The sequence below is a fragment of the Siphateles boraxobius genome, unplaced genomic scaffold (genome assembly GCF_051911475.1).
Source record: "Siphateles boraxobius isolate OS27281-9 unplaced genomic scaffold, OSU_SipBor_1 132, whole genome shotgun sequence".
Classification (NCBI taxonomy): Eukaryota; Metazoa; Chordata; class Actinopteri; order Cypriniformes; family Leuciscidae; genus Siphateles; species Siphateles boraxobius.
Window position 1 is genome coordinate 95,001 of NW_027508736.1, and position 14,060 is coordinate 109,060.

A 14,060-nucleotide genomic window follows, 5' to 3' on the forward strand; every position below is an offset into this window, starting at 1 on the left:
GTACAAATCGGAGTAAAAAAAACTATTCAAAGGAGTAACATTAGGCAGGAAAGGAAAATCTGGAAATCTGCCCAAGCAATACTACAAGTTTTTAAGTATCTGAAAAAATGCTGTTCGGAAGTGAACATTTGTCCCTTAGCTATTGAAAAGAAGTAAACGTGCCATCAATATATACATCATGAAATGTATTAAAGGCCACAACTAGACCAAAACAAAAAGACATATGATCAAATCTCTTAACTATCAGATTCTTAGCAAAAGGTGAGTAAGATAGAGTTGGGGATGCAGTGAGCTGGGTTTAGGGAATTAGCTTCCATCTTAAGCCATGAGGGAAGAGACTCCAATATACAACTCTAATATTGGTGGCACAATAATAGAAGCTCAGGTTAGGTAATGCCTAACCCAATGGCTTGGGTCTCTGGAAATACTTTACGTAACATGGGGACCTTTTTATTCCATAATAAAGCTAAAGCTAAATCTAAAAAACAATTCTGGGAGGAGAAAGAGAGGAATGCATTGAAATAAATAAAAAAATATTGGGACCAAAACATCTTCACAGCATTAATTCGAGCATCTAGAGAGATTCAGAGTTGCCGTCGATCAAACCCTCCCGAGAACGGGACAACAAAGGAGTCCAATCTGCTTTAAATAGATCTGCATATTTATGTGTAACATAAATACATGAAAAACTAAATGAAGCGATTTTGAAGGGTAGGCTACTTAGAGGAAAATTCTTTGCTAATGTATTAATGGTAAATATTACACTTTTTGATAAGTTCAATTTATAACCAGAAATTTGTCCGCAGGGTTGAAGTGTGGCCAGGGCAGCAGGGACGGAAACAGACGAACTACAAACATAAAGCAGTAAATCACCCGGATTTAAAGAAATGTTTAACGACACACAATTCTTAACTATGCCCGTAATGGCCCAGTGAGACAGAAGGGGTTTCATGCTGCAAGTAAGAGAGGGCTTTAGGGACACACCTAACCCTAACTCTGTCCCCTGAACCCGTGGCGGTTCATCTTCCCCACACCATGATGACTTTACTCCACGCCAGGTGCTCCGCGGCCACTCCAGCATCGAGATCTCCCAGGAGTACGGGCCTGTCCGTAGCCGGGGTTTCTGTAGGATGGCATCAAGAGCTCTGTAGAAACCCTCCTCGTCCGCCTGTGCCGGTCCCCAGGTGCAGGTTTTTCTTCGGGGACTTCCAGAAGTAGGTGTGGCGTCCGCCTTTGCCGGTCCCCAGGTGCAGGTTTGTCTTCGGGGCTTCCAGAAGAAGGTGTGGCCTCCGCCTGTGCCGGTCCCCAGGTGCAGGTTTGTCTTCGGGGACTTCCAGAAGTAGGTGTGGCGTCCGCCTGTGCCGGTCCCCAGGTGCAGGTTTGTCTTCGGGGACTTCCAGAAGAAGGTGTGGCCTCCGCCTGTGCCGGTCCCCAGGTACAGGTTTGTCTTCGGGGACTTCCAGAAGAAGGTGTGGCCTCCGCCTGTGCCGGTCCCCAGGTGCAGGTTTGTCTTCGGGGCTTCCAGAAGAAGGTGTGGCCTCCGCCTGTGCCGGTCCCCAGGTGCAGGTTTGTCTTCGGGGACTTCCAGAAGTAGGTGTGGCGTCCGCCTGTGCCGGTCCCCAGGTGCAGGTTTGTCTTCGGGGCTTCCAGAAGAAGGTGTGGCCTCCGCCTGTGCCGGTCCCCAGGTGCAGGTTTGTCTTCGGGGGCTTCCAGAAGAAGGTGTGGCCTCCGCCTGTGCCGGTCCCCAGGTGCAGGTTTGTCTTCAGGGACTTCCAGAAGAAGGTGTGGCCTCCGCCTGTGCCGGTCCCCAGGTGCAGGTTTGTCTTCGGGGACTTCCAGAAGTAGGTGTGGCGTCCGCCTGTGCCGGTCCCCAGGCGCAGGTTTGTCTTCGGGGCTTCCAGAAGAAGGTGTGGCCTCCGCCTGTGCCGGTCCCCAGGTGCAGGTTTGTCTTCGGGGCTTCCAGAAGTAGGTGTGGCGTCCGCCTGTGCCGGTCCCCAGGTGCAGGTTTGTCTTCGGGGACTTCCAGAAGTAGGTGTGGCCTCCGCCTGTGCCGGTCCCCAGGTACAGGTTTGTCTTCGGGGCTTCCAGAAGAAGGTGTGGCCTCCGCCTGTGCCGGTCCCCAGGTGCAGGTTTGTCTTCGGGGTTTGCTCCCCTAGCCACTGTTTGTCCCGAGCTAACACACGTGGCAGTAGGGTGCCTTCTTTTGCCTGCGCCGCCGTTGGGGTCTTCACTGTTTACCCATAGCTGGGTCAGTGGTTGACAGGCACTTCCACTCCCCGATGGGCCTCATGCCGCGTCTCTGGGGCCACTGCTGCTCCGAGCCTGGGACCGCAAGGAACCAGTTACCATGTGTGCCGCAGGGAGGCGTGTACGAGATCTCGGCAGTGGAGAGGCTATGTGCCGGCTGAGGAGACTCATACACTCGGCTCCTCTTTTCTGCGTCTGAATAAACAAGGGTCTATCCGGTGGCAGAAGCTGAAACAGGAGCAGCACTACTCCTCCAACACTGCTGCACTGACACGCCACACACCCTGTGCGCACACAATACACACACACACACACCGATGGTCACGTCTCCTCTGATGTCACTCTCCACACACACACACACACTCACCGATGGTCACGTCTCCTCTGATGTCACTCTCCACACACACACACACACACACACACACACACACACACACACACACACACACACACACACACACACACACACACTCACCAGTGGTCACGTCTCCTCTGATGTCACTCTCCACACACACACACACACACACACACTCACCGGTGGTCACGTCTCCTCTGATGTCACTCTCCACACACACACACACTCACCGATGGTCACGTCTCCTCTGATGTCACTCTCCACACACACACACACACACACACACACACACACACAAACACACTCACCGGTGGTCACGTCTCCTCTGATGTCACTCTCCACACACACACACACACACACACACTCACCGGTGGTCACGTCTCCTCTGATGTCACTCTCCACACACACACACTCACCGGTGGTCACGTCTCCTCTGATGTCACTCTCCACACACACACACACACACAAACACACACACACACACACACACACTCACCGGTGGTCACGTCTCCTCTGATGTCACTCTCCACACACACACACACACACACACACACACACACACTCACCGATGGTCACGTCTCCTCTGATGTCACTCTCCACACACACACACACACACACACACACACTCACCGATGGTCACGTCTCCTCTGATGTCACTCTCCACACACACACACACACACACACACACTCACCGGTGGTCACGTCTCCTCTGATGTCACTCTCCACACACACACACACACACTCACCGGTGGTCACGTCTCCTCTGATGTCACTCTCCACACACACACACACACACACTCACCGGTGGTCACGTCTCCTCTGATGTCACTCTCCACACACACACACACACACTCACCGGTGGTCACGTCTCCTCTGATGTCACTCTCCACACACACACACACACACACACACACTCACCGGTGGTCACGTCTCCTCTGATGTCACTCTCCACACACACACACACTCACCGATGGTCACGTCTCCTCTGATGTCACTCTCCACACACACACACACACACACACACCGATGGTCACGTCTCCTCTGATGTCACTCTCCACACACACACACACACACCGATGGTCACGTCTCCTGTGATGTCACTCTCCACACACACACACACACACACACACTCACACTCACACTCACCGATGGTCACGTCTCCTCTGATGTCACTCTCCACACACACACACACACACACTCACCGGTGGTCACGTCTCCTCTGATGTCACTCTCCACACACACACACACACACACACTCACCGGTGGTCACGTCTCCTCTGATGTCACTCTCCACACACACACACACACACACACATACACACACTCACCGGTGGTCACGTCTCCTCTGATGTCACTCTCCACACACACACACACACACACACACACACACTCACCGATGGTCACGTCTCCTCTGATGTCACTCTCCACACACACACACACACACACACACACACACACACACACACACACACACACACACACACACACTCACCGGTGGTCACGTCTCCTCTGATGTCACTCTCCACACACACACACACACACACACACTCACCGGTGGTCACGTCTCCTCTGATGTCACTCTCCACACACACACACACTCACCGATGGTCACGTCTCCTCTGATGTCACTCTCCACACACACACACACACACACACACACACACACACACACACACACACACACACTCACCGGTGGTCACGTCTCCTCTGATGTCACTCTCCACACACACACACACACACACTCACCGGTGGTCACGTCTCCTCTGATGTCACTCTCCACACACACACACTCACCGGTGGTCACGTCTCCTCTGATGTCACTCTCCACACACACACACACACACAAACACACACACACACACACACACACTCACCGGTGGTCACGTCTCCTCTGATGTCACTCTCCACACACACACACACACACACACACACACTCACCGATGGTCACGTCTCCTCTGATGTCACTCTCCACACACACACACACACACACACACACACTCACCGATGGTCACGTCTCCTCTGATGTCACTCTCCACACACACACACACACACACACACACTCACCGGTGGTCACGTCTCCTCTGATGTCACTCTCCACACACACACACACACACTCACCGGTGGTCACGTCTCCTCTGATGTCACTCTCCACACACACACACACACACACTCACCGGTGGTCACGTCTCCTCTGATGTCACTCTCCACACACACACACACACACTCACCGGTGGTCACGTCTCCTCTGATGTCACTCTCCACACACACACACACACACACACTCACCGGTGGTCACGTCTCCTCTGATGTCACTCTCCACACACACACACACTCACCGATGGTCACGTCTCCTCTGATGTCACTCTCCACACACACACACACACACACACACCGATGGTCACGTCTCCTCTGATGTCACTCTCCACACACACACACACACCGATGGTCACGTCTCCTGTGATGTCACTCTCCACACACACACACACACACACACACTCACACTCACACTCACCGATGGTCACGTCTCCTCTGATGTCACTCTCCACACACACACACACACACACTCACCGGTGGTCACGTCTCCTCTGATGTCACTCTCCACACACACACACACACTCACCGGTGGTCACGTCTCCTCTGATGTCACTCTCCACACACACACACACACACACACATACACACACTCACCGGTGGTCACGTCTCCTCTGATGTCACTCTCCACACACACACACACACACACACACACACACTCACCGATGGTCACGTCTCCTCTGATGTCACTCTCCACACACACACACACACACACACACACACACACACTCACAGATGGTCACGTCTCCTCTGATGTCACTCTCCACACACACACACACACACAGACACACACACACTCACCGGTGGTCACGTCTCCTCTGATGTCACTCTCCACACACACACACACACACACACACACTCACCGGTGGTCACGTCTCCTCTGATGTCACTCTCCACACACACACACACACACACACTCACCGATGGTCACGTCTCCTCTGATGTCACTCTCCACACACACACACACACACACATACACACACACACACTCACCGATGGTCACGTCTCCTCTGATGTCACTCTCCACACACACACACACACACACACACTCACCGATGGTCACGTCTCCTCTGATGTCACTCTCCACACACACACACACACACACACACACACACTCACCGGTGGTCACGTCTCCTCTGATGTCACTCTCCACACACACACACACACACACACACTCACCGATGGTCACGTCTCCTCTGATGTCACTCTCCACACACACACACACACACACACACACACACACACTCACCGGTGGTCACGTCTCCTCTGATGTCACTCTCCACACACACACACACACACACACACTCACCGATGGTCACGTCTCCTCTGATGTCACTCTCCACACACACACACACACACACACACACACTCACCGGTGGTCACGTCTCCTCTGATGTCACTCTCCACACACACACACACACACACACACACACTCACCGATGGTCACGTCTCCTCTGATGTCACTCTCCACACACACACACACTCACCGATGGTCACGTCTCCTCTGATGTCACTCTCCACACACACACACACACACACACACACTCACCGGTGGTCACGTCTCCTCTGATGTCACTCTCCACACACACACACACACACACACTCACCGATGGTCACGTCTCCTCTGATGTCACTCTCCACACACACACACACACACACATACACACACACACACTCACCGATGGTCACGTCTCCTCTGATGTCACTCTCCACACACACACACACACACTCACCGATGGTCACGTCTCCTCTGATGTCACTCTCCACACACACACACACACACACTCACCGATGGTCACGTCTCCTCTGATGTCACTCTCCACACACACACACACACACACACACACACTCACCGGTGGTCACGTCTCCTCTGATGTCACTCTCCACACACACACACACACACACACACACACTCACCGATGGTCACGTCTCCTCTGATGTCACTCTCCACACACACACACACACACACACACACACTCACCGATGGTCACGTCTCCTCTGATGTCACTCTCCACACACACACACACACACACACACACTCACCGGTGGTCACGTCTCCTCTGATGTCACTCTCCACACACACACACACACACTCACCGGTGGTCACGTCTCCTCTGATGTCACTCTCCACACACACACACACACACACTCACCGGTGGTCACGTCTCCTCTGATGTCACTCTCCACACACACACACACACACTCACCGGTGGTCACGTCTCCTCTGATGTCACTCTCCACACACACACACACACACACTCACCGGTGGTCACGTCTCCTCTGATGTCACTCTCCACACACACACACACTCACCGATGGTCACGTCTCCTCTGATGTCACTCTCCACACACACACACACACACACACACCGATGGTCACGTCTCCTCTGATGTCACTCTCCACACACACACACACACCGATGGTCACGTCTCCTGTGATGTCACTCTCCACACACACACACACACACACACACTCACACTCACACTCACCGATGGTCACGTCTCCTCTGATGTCACTCTCCACACACACACACACACACACTCACCGGTGGTCACGTCTCCTCTGATGTCACTCTCCACACACACACACACACACACACTCACCGGTGGTCACGTCTCCTCTGATGTCACTCTCCACACACACACACACACACACACATACACACACTCACCGGTGGTCACGTCTCCTCTGATGTCACTCTCCACACACACACACACACACACACACACACACTCACCGATGGTCACGTCTCCTCTGATGTCACTCTCCACACACACACACACACACACACACACACACTCACCGATGGTCACGTCTCCTCTGATGTCACTCTCCACACACACACACACACACAGACACACACACACTCACCGGTGGTCACGTCTCCTCTGATGTCACTCTCCACACACACACACACACACACTCACCGGTGGTCACGTCTCCTCTGATGTCACTCTCCACACACACACACACACACACACTCACCGATGGTCACGTCTCCTCTGATGTCACTCTCCACACACACACACACACACACATACACACACACACACTCACCGATGGTCACGTCTCCTCTGATGTCACTCTCCACACACACACACACACACACACACTCACCGATGGTCACGTCTCCTCTGATGTCACTCTCCACACACACACACACACACACACTCACCGGTGGTCACGTCTCCTCTGATGTCACTCTCCACACACACACACACACACACACACTCACCGATGGTCACGTCTCCTCTGATGTCACTCTCCACACACACACACACACACACACACACACTCACCGGTGGTCACGTCTCCTCTGATGTCACTCTCCACACACACACACACACACACACACTCACCGATGGTCACGTCTCCTCTGATGTCACTCTCCACACACACACACACACACACACACTCACCGGTGGTCACGTCTCCTCTGATGTCACTCTCCACACACACACACACACACACACACACACTCACCGATGGTCACGTCTCCTCTGATGTCACTCTCCACACACACACACACTCACCGATGGTCACGTCTCCTCTGATGTCACTCTCCACACACACACACACACACACACACACACTCACCGGTGGTCACGTCTCCTCTGATGTCACTCTCCACACACACACACACACACACACTCACCGATGGTCACGTCTCCTCTGATGTCACTCTCCACACACACACACACACACACATACACACACACACACTCACCGATGGTCACGTCTCCTCTGATGTCACTCTCCACACACACACACACACACTCACCGATGGTCACGTCTCCTCTGATGTCACTCTCCACACACACACACACACACACTCACCGATGGTCACGTCTCCTCTGATGTCACTCTCCACACACACACACACACACACACACACACTCACCGGTGGTCACGTCTCCTCTGATGTCACTCTCCACACACACACACACACACACACACACACACTCACCGGTGGTCACGTCTCCTCTGATGTCACTCTCCACACACACACACACACACACACACACACTCACCGATGGTCACGTCTCCTCTGATGTCACTCTCCACACACACACACACACACACACACACACACACACACTCACCGATGGTCACGTCTCCTCTGATGTCACTCTCCACACACACACACACACACACACACACACACACTCACCGATGGTCACGTCTCCTCTGATGTCACTCTCCACACACACACACACACACACACACACACTCACCGATGGTCACGTCTCCTCTGATGTCACTCTCCACACACACACACACACACACACTCACCGATGGTCACGTCTCCTCTGATGTCACTCTCCACACACACACACACACACACACTCACCGGTGGTCACGTCTCCTCTGATGTCACTCTCCACACACACACACACACTCACACACACACTCACCGATGGTCACGTCTCCTCTGATGTCACTCTCCACACACACACACACACACACACACACACACTCACCGGTGGTCACGTCTCCTCTGATGTCACTCTCCACACACACACACACACACACACACACACACTCACCGGTGGTCACGTCTCCTCTGATGTCACTCTCCACACACACACACACACACACACACACACACTCACCGATGGTCACGTCTCCTCTGATGTCACTCTCCACACACACACACACACTCACACACACACTCACCGGTGGTCACGTCTCCTCTGATGTCACTCTCCACACACACACACACACACACACACACTCACCGGTGGTCACGTCTCCTCTGATGTCACTCTCCACACACACACACACACACACACACACACACACACACACACTCACCGATGGTCACGTCTCCTCTGACGTCACTCTCCACACACACACACACACACACACTCACCGATGGTCACGTCTCCTCTGATGTCACTCTCCACACACACACACACACACACACACACACACACACACTCACCGATGGTCACGTCTCCTCTGATGTCACTCTCCACACACACACACACACACACACACACACACACTCACCGATGGTCACGTCTCCTCTGATGTCACTCTCCACACACACACACACACACACACACACACTCACCGATGGTCACGTCTCCTCTGATGTCACTCTCCACACACACACACACACACACACACTCACCGATGGTCACGTCTCCTCTGATGTCACTCTCCACACACACACACACACACACACACACACTCACCGATGGTCACGTCTCCTCTGATGTCACTCTCCACACACACACACACACACACTCACCGATGGTCACGTCTCCTCTGATGTCACTCTCCACACACACTACGGCTCCTGCTAAGATCTTCACACTGAAAACAGAATTGAAAACATTAGACTGATGAACTTTATAAAGGAATCAAGACACTCTTGACATGTCAATCATCTAAATACATGATTCTGCAGTATAATAACCTGATGTCTGGAACAACGAGTGATTATAGTTACAGGTTAGGGTTAGGAACTGAATAAACCAGAAACATCTGGATGATTCTCCAGAAATATGATTTGGTCTTCAGTGACTGTTTGTTATATCACTGTTTAATCTGTGTTAGAGACGAGCTTTCCAAACACCAGCTGAGTCTGTGCTGGAAGAGTTAACATGAGAATATCACACAAACACATCAGCTTCATATTTCTAAAATAATAATAATAATATTTCCTGAGACACAGAGAGATACATTATCCAGTACAGAGGGTTAATTAATGTTTGACGAGTCGTGGGTCTCTTTAATTCATAAATCTCTTTCTGATCTCTGTAACAACACGTGACCAGATGACTGTAGCATCACGTGACCAGATGACTGTAACATCACGTGACCAGATGACTGTAACATCACGTGACCAGATGAAAGACCTTCTTCTTTCGGGCATGAAATTATACTTACAAATCAAAAGACAAAAACTTGCAAATAAATCCTGCAGTTTGTGGCTTCTTTTTCCCACTTAAAAGTAGCAAGTTGTGTTCTTACTCTCGATCATGAATAAACAGTGATGATAAATCTGAAATGATTTTGAGATATTTGTCTCCAACATTCCGATTTATCCTGATTATTAATATAACAATAAACGTAAATTAAACCGCCGCTGGTCTTTTCCTCTAGATTATTCATAATGCATGTTAATACAGATGCAGTAACACATGCATCATCATTAATACAAGTATCAATATGACGTTGGGTGTGTCTGTTTAAATCTAGATTATTTTTTATCTATGTTTAATAACACAGAGGTCTATATCGCATTATGGCCATAGTTGCAGCTGCATTCGTGAGATTTAGTTCTTAAAAACAAGACAAATTGTTGAAGAAATATATATTTTACCTTTTCTGCCCGGTTTGTTTTGCATTTGGATCCGCCATCTTAACTCGCTCGATGACGTCAGCGCTCGACTGAGGCGCCTGTCAGCGATGGCGCGTGTGATCGATCGATGATGTCTGTTCAGTATTACAGGCATAGATATGATGTCTATGATTACAGGAGCCCTATTCTACATAGAGGATATTCTAGAAGTGTGCAACTCTAATTGGATGAATTTACACTGATTTCCGGATGAGCAACATTTCTCCGTGACTCACATGTGTTGATGCGGGTGTGTAAATGCGTTTTGCACCATATTCACTGCAGCACAAATGTGAGCGTATGAGTTTAATAATGTGTGATTTGTAGAATAGGATTTGTGCTCTTGCAATGAATAATTAGAGAAGGTGTAACTGTTGTGTTTGTGGGAGAGAGAGAAAAGTCTTCAAGTGTGCAACTCGTAAAACATTTCTCTCTGTGACTTCAGATTCACTGATACACGTGTGTGTCTTCTCTACAACTACACACTCCACCAACAACACCTTCATACTAATGTTTCAGCGCTTCGATCTCTGTCAACACATGAATCATAGTGTCTGTGGGGTTTACCTGATCTCTGATCAGTTTTATACATTTAGACATTAGTATAATAAAACGAATATAATAGTCTATAGTAATATAATTGGCCTGTTTAGCTGAGCCATTCATAGAACAAACAAAACAAACCATGACAATTGATAAAAAAAAACATTTTTCACTTAATAATCTTATTAGATGGTTAGATGGTTAATTGCATTTGAAAGATTTTCTTTTCTGTAATAAAAATGGCAATAGAATTATAAAAGATGTTTTAATGCATATTTGGTTTTGTTGCATTTACACAGTTCTGGCCACTAGGGGTCGCCGTGGAGGAGCGCGACACAACACGCCACATCTCCACAACACTGCGAAATACCAGAGTAAACACCACCAGAGTCCGTCTATTAGCCCCAATGTAGATCATCTCGGTTGCAGTTCCATTAGAGTTCCACTAGGTGATCGCGGGCGAGTGCAGAATGAATGGGAGTCTATGGAGCTAGACGGCTAAATGTACCCCTTTCTCCTGCTTTTCGGTGAATCAACGTAGATTTTATTGCTGATTGTGCAAGCTCAATATAGATTATAGACCAAAAATCGAATGAACAAGTACTTATGTCCTTTCGATTTCTTACAGAATAGGTCGTTGTTGGCCGGAACACGCTAGCATTCTGCTATTATGTGTCACATCATTTTTGAACGGATTTTTTGAACAGATAAGTGAACTTAAAAATGCAATTTTAAGCTGAGTGTATTATCTTAGCCCCCTCCCTTTTGAATGCAACTCTCAAATTACTTGACAAAAAATTACATCCTGAGAAAAGTGGATTTCTGGGGGTGAAACCCCATAGACTCCCATTCATTCTGCACTCGCCTGCGAGCGCCCCCGCATGGACAGAGACGTGTTACTGCAGCCAGTCCAGAAACCGGAAGTAACCCGACAGTGCCAATTCTCCCCTCATTATGGCGCTTTTCCATTACCAGTACCAGCTCGACTCGACTCGACTCGCCTTGGCTCGCCTCGACTCGGCTCGCTTTTCGTTCCGTTTTCCATTGCAGAAAGTATCGCCACAAATAGTACCCGGTCGTCATAGCGACACCTTTCGTTCCTCGTTGCCCCATCAAGCTCTCGCTGGATCCTCTCTTCGGCAACCAAACAAAGGAATGTCTGCACCTCCTCGTTTGACCACGGCGTATTCTTCCGAGTTGCCATAATAATAGTAGTAAGTTTAGTAACTATCTCTGGCTAAACTATTTAAAAAAGGCGGGGTTATTCTGGATACTCCATCTGGCGCGTGCAATGATGACGCAGTGAATAGTGACGATTCTCTCTGACCAATCAGCAGTCGGCATTGTTTTCACGTCACATTTTAGTATCGCCTTAGCTCGCTTAGAACCTCGCCGGAGGTGGTACGAAAAAAAGTACCCGAAAGCAGGTACAGGTACAACTTTTACACAGTGGAAAACCAAACAAAGGCGAGTCGAGTCGAGTCGAGCCGAGCCAAGGCGAGCTGGTACTGTGTAGTGGAAAAGCGCCATTAGACATTCTCTGACAACACTATCAGAGACAGGAAATCAGCCGTGCTCATAACAGAGATCAGCAAACAGCAGAAGAAAGAGTCGTAAACGCGAATCGAAGGCAGGGTTCAAACAGGCACCCAGCAAACAAATTTAGGTTCTGGGAACGTTCTGGGAACGTTAGTTTTTGGTTCCCAGAACGTTCCTAGAACTTTCCCTTAACGTTAGGGGAACGTTCCCGGAACGTTTTCCTTACGTTATGAAAAATGGAACCTAAAAATAACCTACATGGAACGTTCCTATAACGTTCTTGTTTGGTTCCCAAAAAAATAACCTCATGGGACCATTCGGGAACGTTCTGTGTTTGCTGGGACAGACAGAATAACGCCCAGAAATGCAGTGGGACCAAACAAGCAGAGTTTAAATAGCCCGATGAGGATCAGGTGTGCAGGGATCAGTGCCGCATGGGCTCATGGGAAATGGAGTCCGAGACTAACGCTAGCGCTCAGGAGAGCGAGACCTCTGGTGGCCGACCGGGGGATCCACACTTATTTTGAATAAATGCTGTTCTTTTTAACTTTTTACTCATCAATGAATCCTGAAAAAACATCACAGGTTCCAAATAAATGTTAAGCAGCAAAACAGTTTTCAACATTGATAATAAATCAGTATATTAGAATGATTTTTGAAGGATCATGTGACACTGAAGACCAGAGGTGGAAAGTCCAGGGCCGTTCTTCCTACGCTGCTTAAAACATCCGAGATCAAATGAGACATCCAAGATGATATTATCGTGCTAATCGTGATCCGGCTAATTGGGTTCTTCTAACACACCTGTTGTTTATGATTAGTATCGCTGGATTGGGTTATCTGAGATAGTTGCGCGTTCATGCGTTGGTTTAAAAGGGGATATGTATCGATCAGTGTTGCCAGATTGGAAATGTCCAATTATCGTTTAGTATC

The 14,060-nt window shown here is 49.8% G+C and overlaps 1 protein-coding gene across 1 annotated transcript in view; it reads right to left on the reverse strand.

Annotated features, from left to right (window-relative positions):
• The window catches only part of dctn6 (dynactin subunit 6), a 23,534-nt gene extending 12,382 nt beyond the window's left edge, over window positions 1–11,152 (reverse strand). Inside the window, exons 1-2 of the mRNA XM_077229756.1 lie at window positions 11,028–11,152; window positions 9,951–10,015 (exon numbers count right to left, since the gene is read on the reverse strand). Coding sequence (XP_077085871.1) covers window positions 9,951–10,015; window positions 11,028–11,065 — 103 coding nt within the window. The 5' untranslated portion in view covers window positions 11,066–11,152. The remainder of the gene's footprint in view (window positions 1–9,950; window positions 10,016–11,027) is intronic.
• Window positions 11,153–14,060: the final 2,908 nt, after the last annotated feature.